The sequence below is a fragment of the Cibotium barometz genome, chromosome 2, assembly GCF_041138505.1.
Source record: "Cibotium barometz isolate CiBa-2024 chromosome 2, ASM4113850v1, whole genome shotgun sequence".
NCBI classification, from domain to species: Eukaryota; Viridiplantae; Streptophyta; class Polypodiopsida; order Cyatheales; family Cibotiaceae; genus Cibotium; species Cibotium barometz.
In genome coordinates, this window is record NC_141047.1 from 63,109,534 (window position 1) to 63,121,182 (window position 11,649).

The 11,649-nt window shown below is 38.0% G+C and overlaps 1 protein-coding gene across 3 annotated transcripts; it reads right to left on the reverse strand.

Annotated features, from left to right (window-relative positions):
• Nucleotides 1-9,416: 9,416 nt before the first annotated feature.
• LOC147641339 (uncharacterized) lies at nt 9,417-10,860 on the reverse strand. 3 transcript variants are annotated; one of them, XM_086810334.1, is made up of 3 exons: nt 10,520-10,860; nt 10,121-10,219; nt 9,417-9,761 (listed from the first exon to the last, which is right to left on the reverse strand). In XM_086810334.1, exons 1-2 carry the CDS (start codon nt 10,851-10,853, stop codon nt 10,125-10,127), a joined length of 429 nt encoding a protein of 142 aa, XP_086666460.1. In that variant the 5' UTR covers nt 10,854-10,860; the 3' UTR covers nt 9,417-9,761; nt 10,121-10,124. The 3 variants fall into 3 exon arrangements, with proteins under 3 accessions (XP_086666460.1, XP_086666452.1, XP_086666444.1); XM_086810326.1 differs by having other exon boundaries at nt 9,433-9,751; XM_086810318.1 differs by lacking the exon at nt 9,417-9,761 and having other exon boundaries at nt 9,860-10,219.
• Between the last annotated feature and the right edge of the window lie 789 nt (nt 10,861-11,649).

An 11,649-nucleotide genomic window follows, 5' to 3' on the forward strand; every position in this document is an offset into this window, starting at 1 on the left:
TCAGACACTCAACCATGCATTCAAATATTGGATGAAGTGAATGATACCCATTTTTACCTTATATCCATTTTTGAGTAATGGATACCTTCATCTTTTTATTGCCATGGAAACCAACATTCAAAGATAATGAGTAGCTTATGTAATGGCCTGGCGATTTCAGCATAGAAGATTATGAAGCGGCAGTAACACCCAACGTGGCCCATAAATCTTTGCACACCTTTGTAATTAGGTGGCAGTTCCAAGATCAACCTGACCTTGATGTCATCTATGGATATACCATTCTTAGAGACAATGTGTCCCAATATCACACCATGTTTGACCCAAAATTGGCATATTAAAGGGTTTAAGGATATTCTATACAATAGACATTGTTCAAACACCTTCCTTAAACAAACCAGATGTGCACAGATCATCAATGAATACCTCCAACCACTTCTGCATCAACAAGTAGCCTTTGAAGGCTGTGTACATTAATCATTGGAATGTTGTTGGGGCATTGGTGAGACCAAAAGGCATGACTTTGTAAGCAAACGTCTCCCACATTGTATTGAAGGTTGTCTTATGCTAGACTTCGGGTGCTATAGACACCTGATTGTAGCTGTAAACTTCTTCACCAGCTACTCTCTCCAAAATGTGTTCCATATAGGGCAATGGATAATGGTCCTTCTTAGTAGGTGCGTTGACCTTTTTAAGATCGACACATACCCTAAGTTTTCCATTCTTTTTTGGCACAATTACGATTGGTTACAACCAATCTGTATGTTCTATCTCATAGATGAAATCCACAGCAATGAATTTATCAATCTAAACCTCCAAGCATGTAAGTTGTTCTTGTCAAGATTCTCTGCAACAATCTAGTTAATTTCATTATTTGACATCTTGTCTACAACACAAACTCACCAAAAACATCACTCTTGTTTGACTTGCATAAATTGCTGTATTCTCTGCAGCAAGTGGTACTATGCTACACCTAATTTATCACAACCAGTGACCACAACTTGCATGCATACACCCAATAGGACCTCTTTGTGTAGTACACACACTGTCTGCATGACCAAATTCCATTCCTGTAGTTCCAAAAACATAATTCTATAGAGAAATCAAAATTTACTCGTAGTGCTCGTGAATACCTGTAAATTGAAAAACGGAGATCCATACGTGCCCGAAATGCGTTTTCAGCTGTAAAAATATTGTCCAAAGGATGGTATAATTGCCATGTAGCTCCGCTTTTGCGAAGACAACTCCTCAATCGGAGTTCGTTTGCCAGTGCCTCCCAAGAGCTCCCGACAAGGGTGTAGTAGCCAACATAAAAGGGGGAATAGTAGGTGAAGCTCTTACCCTTGTACCGCTTCATGTGCTTCTCTCTTGCTTGCCGCTTAGATTCTTAGCATATGAACCAGGCTTTGATACCATGAACCAGGCTCTGATACCATGTGCTTCTCTCTTGCTTGCCGCTTAGATTCTTAGTATATGAACCAGGCTCTGATACCATGAAAAGATGCAAGGGAGAAGAGAGCTTGAGATCTTACAAGCACGCACACACTCTCACAAACCATAGAAGAGAACACACAAGGTGAGAGACTGAAAATTATTCTTTTAAAAAAAAAAAAGAGGTCTACAAAGGAGATAAAGTGACTAACACACATACTAGAGTATATACAAGTAGTCCATAATTGTGGAGTGGGTAGATGTGGACTACTCAGTGTAGTCCAACTATGGAATCTCTGGCGCACCAAGATATGTTGGTGCCAGCTACTACCAAACCCGCCAGTGATGTAAATGTCAAATGGTCACGTAGGCGCCTCTAGTGAGTGTCATCTCATGTTGAGCTTAGCATCTCAATAACACATTCGGATGTATGGGGACTAGCCAAAACTACAACTACATGTAGTAGGTATTATGTTACATTCATTAATGATCACACTAGGGAAGTGTGGGTTTATTTCATGAAAGAGAAAAGTGAGATACTTGCTCACTTGCAAAGATTTAAAGCCTTTTTCAAGAAGGAAAAAGGTATGCAAATAAAATACCTAATATCAGATGATGTGGGGAGAGTATTTTTCCAATGAGTTCAGTGGTTTCTTGAGAAAGCAGGGAATAAAGAGGATCTGTACACTCCATAATAAACTGGTGCTGCAGCAAAAAGGAAAAACAGGCACATTGCAAAAGTGGTAAGTGCCTTGATGTTTAAAAAGAATATGCCACATTATTTTTGGACTGAAGTAGGAGGAAACAATTGTTGTTTTCATAATGAACAAGACTCTCACTATGCAGTTGTTCATGGTATGACGCTTGAACAGAAGTTTACACACATAAAACCAGATGTGTCTCACTTGAAAGTGTTTGGATCTATTATATATATACATGTTCTCAATGAAGTGTGAACAAAGTTAAATCCAAAGGTAGAGAAATACATCTTCATTAGTTATGCTTTGGAGCAAAAATGTTAAAGATGTTACAATCCTACCATTTATTAAAATGCAAGTAAAAACATATGTTTTCATTTGATAAATTGAAGACTACCTTGGTGACCAACCCAATGCTAAAAAATCTAGAGTTTGGTAAACCCTTTGAGGTGATATGCAAGTGGATTTGCTATTGGTGGAATTATTATGCAAGAAGGGAGGCTACTAGCACATGAATCATGAAAGCTCAAGCCTTATGAGTGAAATTATGAAGTCCATGACTTGGAACTCTTAGCTATCACTCATGCTTTAAAAATGTGGAGGCACTATCTTCTTAGGAAGAAATTTGCTCTAGTAAACTGACCACAAAAGCTTAAAGTACATATTTACCTAGAGCGACCTTAATATGCAACAAAGGAGGTGGATGCAATTATTGTAAGAATTTGATTTTAAAATTAGATATAAATCAAGGAAGAAAAATGCAGGGTGTAGATGCCCATAGTTAAAAAGTTTCCTTGCTTACCATAACTATGATTTCCAACCCACTCTCCCTGCAAAAATTAAGGAGAAATTAGGACATATAAATTCTTTACCCCAATAATTGCCTTGTTGATGCAAGACAACAAGATCACTCAATAACTAAATAAGGTTCAAGGGTATAAACTTGAGCACATATGCTTGTGTTATACTAATCTCTTATGTTTCCCAAGCGAAAGTGAGTTCAGTAAAAGAATTTTGGTTGAAGCTATTGACACCCAATTGCATGGCATCTTAGATATGTAAAGACATTCGTGATAGCCAAGATGAGTTTCTTCTAGCTGGGATCGAAAAGGGATGTACTAAACTATGCTTACCAATGCCTTACCTATCAAAGGATTAAAGCTAAGAGAATAAAAACTTCTAGGAAATTGCAACCCGTGGATATTCTGACAATGAAGTGGGAGTGCATAAGCATGGATTTCATAATTGAACTACCATCAAGTGCCAAATAATTCTATATTTATAGTGGTTGATAAATTGACAAAAGTTACACACTTGATTTCCATAAAGAAGAATTTCATTGCATTGGATATGACCATAAAGAGAATTTTTAGGCTTCATGGATTTCCCCATAGAATGATAAGTGATAGAGATGGAAAATTTACTTGACATTTTTAGACATCGTTCTTTCAAGCAATAGGGAATTCCTTGGATCTTAGTATAGCTTATAATTTGGAGACTAATGGCCAAACAAAAAGAGTTAATCAAGTTATGGAGATACTCTCAAAGAGCTTTATGGGAAAAAACCTAAGAAATGGTTAAACTATCTCCATATGATGGAATTTGCATAGAATGCCTCTCATCACCATAGTTTCAATATAAGTCATTTCAAGTCTCTATATGGTCAAGAATGTCTTACTCCTCTAAATTGGTCAGATCCACTAATAAGGGTAGAAGTCTCAAAACAAATGCTTGATGAAACGGAAAATCATATTGGAATTATTAAGGCTATATAGGGAGGACAAGCAAAAGCAATATGCTGATTCGAAGTGATCTAGTCACATGAATTTGAAGAAGGTGATATGGTTTTTCTTTGTGTATGACCCAAAGGGTTTCTATATCCTTGGGAAAATATAGGAAGTTGTCACCAAGGTTTTACGGGTTATATGTCATAACAAGGAAGATTGGAGATCAAACATATGAGCTTCTTCTTCCTTCCCATCTTAAAATCCGTAATTCTTTTCATGTCATCCTATTGAAGAAGTATCACTGAATCCTAAGTACATTTTAAAGGATGATCAAATCATCATGCCAGTTCATGAACATATGGAATTGGAATGAAATGAGATCTTGGATGTTAAAGAAAAACCTCTAAGGAATAGAAGCTTAAGGGAATATCTAGTAAAATAGAAATTCTTTCCTGTTGAAGATGCAACCTCCAAAGACTGAAGAGGATCTAGATAGAGACTCTCTCAAGTTCTCGAGATGAGGACATCTCGATTCTTAAGTTGGGGAGAATGTAAGATCCCTCTTGTAATTAATATTGAAAAATCATGTATTCTTTTTAGTGAGAGAAAATATAATTATGGCATGTAAAAAGATAGTAGAAGTGTAAATTTTCTTAGGACTCTAACTCTAGCATGTGTAGGTAAGATATAGGTAGATGCAACATATTTTTAAACTTAAAAAAAAACCCTTCAAGGCCTAGATGCACATGTGCATGGAGCCCTATTATTATTAAATTAAAAAAATGAAGATAATGAAATTTGGAAAAAAGACGTCAAAAATGAGTTTGGGGTATGTCGTTTCCCCCTGTGTAGATGTCTAGTTAATAATTGAAAATGAATCCCCCTCGAAAAATAAATTTAAAACACTTAGACTAAGTTGTGTACACAAAATAAACAAGTGAATGGTTAAATTACTCTAAGGTTTGGAAAAAAAAACATGGTTTATCCAAACAAGTGAAAAAAGGTCAATAGTTGGTGGGAAAGCTCAAACTGTGATATTTAGGGATGATTTATGGGTTTGCATAGTGATTTAGTCGTAAAAATAGATTGTGTGCATGGTACGCATGACCCATGAGGCTCCTAAGCCACACCTTTAACTAATAGAGAATCTAGGCTACATGTATAAACTTGAAAGCCTATAAAAACCTCTCTATCATCAAACCAAGAACCCCTTAATTTTTCTATGGGGGTTTGAAGCTCTTTATTACACTAAAACCCATGTACAATATCCCATACTTACAACTTCTTGGGTATATCTTGTTAAAATCATGTGTGCATGAGAACCTTCCTTAGTTTCATAAAAGGAGAGGCCACTCACATGGATATTGTGTAAAGAGTCACATGGACCATCACCCACCATAAGACTTGTTGTGTAGAGTGGAACAAGAGAGTGTGTTGGGAACCTCATTGAGGTGGAACACTAGGCCTATACCTAAAAGGTGCTAGTGGAGCTTGAATGATATAGAGAGCTGAAAATATAAAGGATGCAACCTTAGTAGTATTCTGTGTGTCTCTACTTTTCTCATGTTATCTCGTTGTCCAACATGCAACATACAGCAAGCCTCTCTCTCTCTCTCTCTCTTTCTCTCTCTCTCTCTCTCTCTCTCTCTCTCTCTCTCTCTCTCTCTCTCACACACACACACACACACACACACTCATACACACAAAGCTTTTGTTGCTCACTTTAAACTCTAACAAGTCTAATCGCTATTTATCTAGCCCTCATTTATACCAAGTATACCCAAATTGGGAGATTATGTAGCCTCGGGAGGAGTATTTACAACTCATGGAGTTCTAAAGGGCTATGCAAGCCTACATCAACCTTATAGCACTCTACTACAAGTATTTAAAGCACTTATCAAGGTACTTAATCTCCTTTTTGCTCAATTTTGTCAATTGCTCTCTATTTTGAGTGGATTTTCCTTGTTTCCTAGTGGTTAATATTCTCTTTATTTTTTAATAATCAAGCTTCAATTACACCCTTACAGACCTTAGGAATTAGATCAATGATATGGGAACCCCTTATAGTAAATTGATTTTTTCTCAATCTATTAGTGGGAATAGAATTATTCAAATTGAATTTAGTTTAGAAAATGATTTAAAAGTAAGATTTTCTCCTAAACCTCTAATCTTATGGCTAAGTTAATTTTAGACTTGAACCTTAGAGTACACAAATTAATGTATTAGCCTAGTGAGTAGCAATAAATTGTGAGTCTATGCCTAAAATATTGAGAAATTGAATAAGTAGAGGAGATCCAAAATTTTGTGGTCAATAATTAAAATTATAGGGAGATGTACAAACTTAGTTTAATTTATTAGCCTAGACCATAGAATATATGGTAAATTTTTAACCATAAAATAAAAGATTTTTCTTAAGGGTAAAAATATCCCTCTTTTGTATGCTTAAATAGATATGTTTAAAAGCTTTAAAAAAGTTAAGATAATTTTCTCCCAAATTACGGTAGTAGAAAGGAAATAAATTCTTATTGCACCTATTTGTGCACACTAAGTGTAAATTTTTATACAAATGCACACATTATGTACTCTCACTAAATACCCATAATTTAGGGAATAATTAGAAATTATAGTAGATATATTCTTCTAACAAACCATACCCTCCCCTTCGATCTGTACTATGAAGGGTGCCAACTTTACATGTAGACACATTTTTAGCCATAGAAACAAAGTGTCTAAAGCATGTTAAAACCTCAAACTTTGCCTTCAATGGATACACCCAAGTGTGCCTAGAGTAGTCATCAATAAAAGTCACAAACTAGAGATATCCCATGATTGATGGTGTCCTCGTGGGACCACATACATCACTTTGTATAAGCTGTATTTTTTGGACACCCCAAAACTAATCCATCTTTCAAGAATGATGCCCACATTGCATATTACCCAAAGAATATCCCTAATATACATGTTTTATGGGGGGGCTCAAGCTTTGGCAACTCTGACACCGTCTCTTGCCTTTTAAGGGGCAACAAGCTTTGGCAACTTTTACACTATCTGTTTCCTTTTAAGGCATAACAAACTACCAAAATTCAAGTCACCAAAGTGGGCATACCATAGCTCTGTGTCACTCATAACACGTATGGTAGTAATTGAATAAGATTTTATTATGTGCTAATCTCTCATACATGTCCAACCTATAAGGCCCATGGCTTAGAGTACCAGATACCACTGTGATGTCTCCATCGCTTCAGTCATAAATTATACACCATTAATAAACATAACCATTAGACCTACCCTAGCACAATGGCAAAGACTGACAACAAGTTCTTTTTTATGCTTGGCAAGATAAGACTTCTGAGAGAGTGATTATCTCACCATTTACAATAGTGAAAACAACCTTACCAACTCCTTTTATAGGATATGAGGAGTTGTTTACACATGTGACTTGTTCCTCCTTGAGAAGTAGACTCAAGTGAGGAAAATAAATCATGCTGTGAGAAGTAATGTGCTTTGCCTAACGCCACTATCACAATACCAAACATGTTGGTCTATCACTAGCATGCATATGTCATAGATAGAAGGACCATATCTACAGTGCACAATGAATTCCCAATCATCTTATACATATTTCACTAACTCCTTCTTTTCAACACTTAGTGCTGATGCATCGGCCCACAGCCATGCTTGACTCTTTCTTCTTTTCCTTCTCCAACCATTTTTTGCATTCATTGATTTAATGGCCTAGCTTCCGATAGTAGTTGCATTTGACTTCCCTCTTAGGCTTATCACCCCCCTTCTCGACATCCTTTTTAGAAGACTGGGCTAATTCTGCATTTGGCTTATGGCCACCCTGAAAAAAGGCTTTGACTTTACCTTTTTGACTAGCAGCTCCACATGCATACTGGTTCACTTTTGCAGAGATTTCTCTTCTCACACAAGATCACTGCAAACCAACTTATCAAAAGTAAGGGCATTGTGGGACTATCCTTCATCATCATGAGCTGAAGTGTAGACACAAAACCCTGGTATGAATCCAGTAGAGCTATGAGAATTGTAAATACCAAAAAATTATCTAGAGAGGCCTCATCAATACATGGCAGTTTCTCCCTAAGATCTTTAATTCTCATGAGGAACTCATCCATTAAATCTCCCTCATTCATATGCTTAGGCTCTAACTACTTGTGTTAAGTAGTCCATTCGTGCATCCTTACGCACTTGGTAAACCACAACAAGTGCATCCCAAGCATCCTTTATAGTTTTACTACATGAGCGAGTATGAGAGGAATAATGCTCCTTTTCATTGAAATTGTCACTAATGTTCATGTGCATGTGAATCCTTGCTATCCCACCTGACTTGTTTTGCTATGGGAGATGTGGATACAGATGCCACTGTTACATCAGAACTTGTATCACCATCCAAAGTACTTGTACTATGATGTTGTGTTAGTGAGAGATAGGGCATGCCTCAATGCCAATAACAACATTCCATAGTACCTGTACTATGATAATACCATATTACGGAGTTTGGAAAAATCCCAATTCCCATTTTGCAAGATCAAAAAATGGGGGACACGTTAAAGTCTTTTCAGATTATATCAAAACCCCCTCATGTCACATATATCATTGGAAAGCTCTTGAAGAGTAGGTTCTAAATCGACATTCTCTGACAACTTTGAAATTGGCATGCTTACTGAATCAGCCTTCCAAGCACACAAAAAGACAGCAAACCCGGGCTCAAGCATGCAAAATATATGCGTGGAGCTTTGCTCCTAGCCATAAAAACTGCAAGAAGCTCTCAAGAAACACGCATATACACACACACCATCTATTCTCTCATCTCTCTCTCTAGGAAAACACCATAGCCATATACCCACAAAATGAAAAGCTACCTAGTGTAGAGCACACAGAAGATAGACAAGACAATCATCCTCACCATCTTCTTCTCCTTCCTCCATAGCTAGGAAATATTCAAGAACAAGGAAGAGACAAGAGAGAGGCAAGAGTTGTGCTCAAACCAAGAGAGTTAGAAAGGAACGTGAAAGAGGTTGATAAAGGAAGAAAGAGACTCTAAATTCCTCAACCACCCACATCCCACGACCCTTCTTTTCCCCTTTTCTTTATTTGATTCCAAATATTCAAAAGTACATAATGTTTGAACTTTAGGCTTGCTTCATTTTGTGAATACATGGCTTGGACCTTACAAAATAGCTAGAGAAAGTTTCCATGCTTTGGCTTTACAAGTGCGGACCCGCTAAATTGCCAAGCATTTACAAAGTTGGACATGCGTACAAATCATACGGCCACAAGTGTATGTCTAGGCTTGGATACAAAATAAACATGGGATAACATCCTTCTTATTTGAGAAAAGCTACATCTTCTTAGTCTATTTGATGTCAAAATTGGAGGCTATCATTCCTCCCACACTTAGCTTGTGAGCTCCCGCGAACAAAATATCAATGAAATTTCTCCCTTTTCACATACTTAATCACTTCTTCAAAAAAAACTCCTCAAACTTCATCACACCTCTTCAAACTCCTCACTTGCTCTCCTACACTTACTCCATACTCCACCAAACATGGAATGAGGTGAAAAATCATCAACACATCCCCCACAAAAAACCCACAAACATCCTATGGAAATAATAATAACTCTCAACTTCAAACACCAAAATAATCCCCATCAAAAGATCATAATTTCATAGCTCTTCCTCACTCAAAATCTGCATGAAAATTTGCTTCAATCTTTATTCGAATCTTCCTTTCATGACCTTGATCACCAACACTCCCTCTCAAGGGAGAGAAATGGAAGATCATCCATGAAGTCACCGTTGCAGCAGGAGTAGGGCTCCCCCTCAAAGGAGAGTTTGTGGTTAGGGCATCATCAATAAAACCATCATGGATAACCCTGCAAGTAGCTTCAGCACCATAAGAGACATGAACATCATGTTGGACATCAGCATCTTGTGAACTTCCCCTCCAAGAGGAAAGAAGAAAATCCAAAGGGATCATGTCAAGCATCAAAATAACACCATAATTAGAATCAGCATGACATTTGTGTTTATAAAACAAGAAAGGCTTCACAGCTACAGCACTGTAAAGAAGCACCAGTAGCAGCATCTTCATTTTGACCCTCGGTTGTGGGGCTGCGACGATGCAGAGGCTATAATTTGTGCATTGTAATAGATTTACTTATGGACAGGAGCAGCAAGCATGACCCCAACATAATCATCATAGAAAGGTTCACAAAAAGATATGATAAATGGACAAGTCTTACCAAACTAAGGGATTGGTTGACATGCAGCCGAGTATTTGCCCTCTTTTCCAAATTGATTTGCAATACCAGGGTGTATGGCCTCACAGGCATCTTCATCATCTACATGTATAGGCAGCAGTTCGATTATTTCACCTCTCTGCTTGGCAGCAGTAAGAATATCATATCTTTGCCTGTCATCCATTTCTTTTGTATGCTTTTGTGCATTGAAGCTCTCCTTGCTATCCTTAGGTCTTTCATCTTGAAGACCTCCCCATCTCCTTTCCTTGCTTTTATCTCTACGCTTGCTATGTCTGTTCCCATCATCTTTAGCCTTTTCTCTATGCTCTTTCTCACCCGTCACTCGATCATCTCTGTATTTTCCATCTCTGTCATTAATATTACGTACCTTCTCATCCTTACCTGCAATTTCTGTATGTTTGCCATTATCCTGACGGCTTCCCCTTTGTCTATCATGCCTTTCTCCTTCATCCATATCCTTGCCATCCTGCTGCTTCTCAACTCTTCCTTTCTCACCCTGTGGCTTGATAACTCTAACACCATGGTCCTCTTCTCTTTCACTTTTCTTTTTCTCATACTTGCCCTTGGCATCTGCTACATGATCCATCCCTGAATCATCTCTGTGCTTGCCACCATTATCTTGTTCTGTTTCTCCTTTCTTTTTATTGTGCTTGCTCTTTACATGTGCTGCATCCTCCTCTCTGTGTTTGCTGAGCTTCTCTTTCTCATCTCTCATGATTTCCTCCTCGAACTTACCGCCTCTGTTCTTCAGCTTTGGTCTATCATCATTAACATGTTCTCTTTCTCGTTTGAGTTCATCATCTAGATTGCTCTCGTCTGTAAGTTTCTCTTCTTTGTGCCGGCTAGAATACTCTCCCTTTTTCATACTTTCACACGTAAGCCTTTCCTCCTCAACAATATCCCCCTGGTTTTTAGCCTAACTTCTTTGTCTTTCTCGTCCCTGTATACCTGCTATCTCTGGACCTGTTATCCTTGCGCCTACCTTCTGATACTCTACCATCCCTCTCCTTCTCTGATCAGCGACGTAGGCAACCTTTATCTGCTGACACTGCACCCCTGGTGATCCTCCCTTCAACATCTGCTTGGCTTACTGCGTGCTACTACTGATCATTTTCTCTCTGTCCAATTGTACCCTCGCTGCAACCTTTGTGGCTAGCCCCTCCCGACGAATGCACCAAATGAATCAGCCTTCCAAGCACACAAAAAGACAGCAAACCCGGGCTCAAGCACGCAAAATATATGCGTGGAGCTTTGCTCCTAGCCATAAAAACTGCAAGAAGCTCTCAAGAAACACACATATACACACACACCATCTATTCTCTCATCTCTCTCTCTAGGAAAACACCATAGCCATATACCCACAAAATGAAAAGCTACCTAGTGTAGAGCACACAGAAGATAGACAAGACGATCATCCTCACCATCTTCTTCTCCTTCCTCCATAGCTAGGAAATATTCAAGAACAAGGAAGAGACAAGAGAGAGGCAAGAGTTGTGCTCAAACCAAGAGAG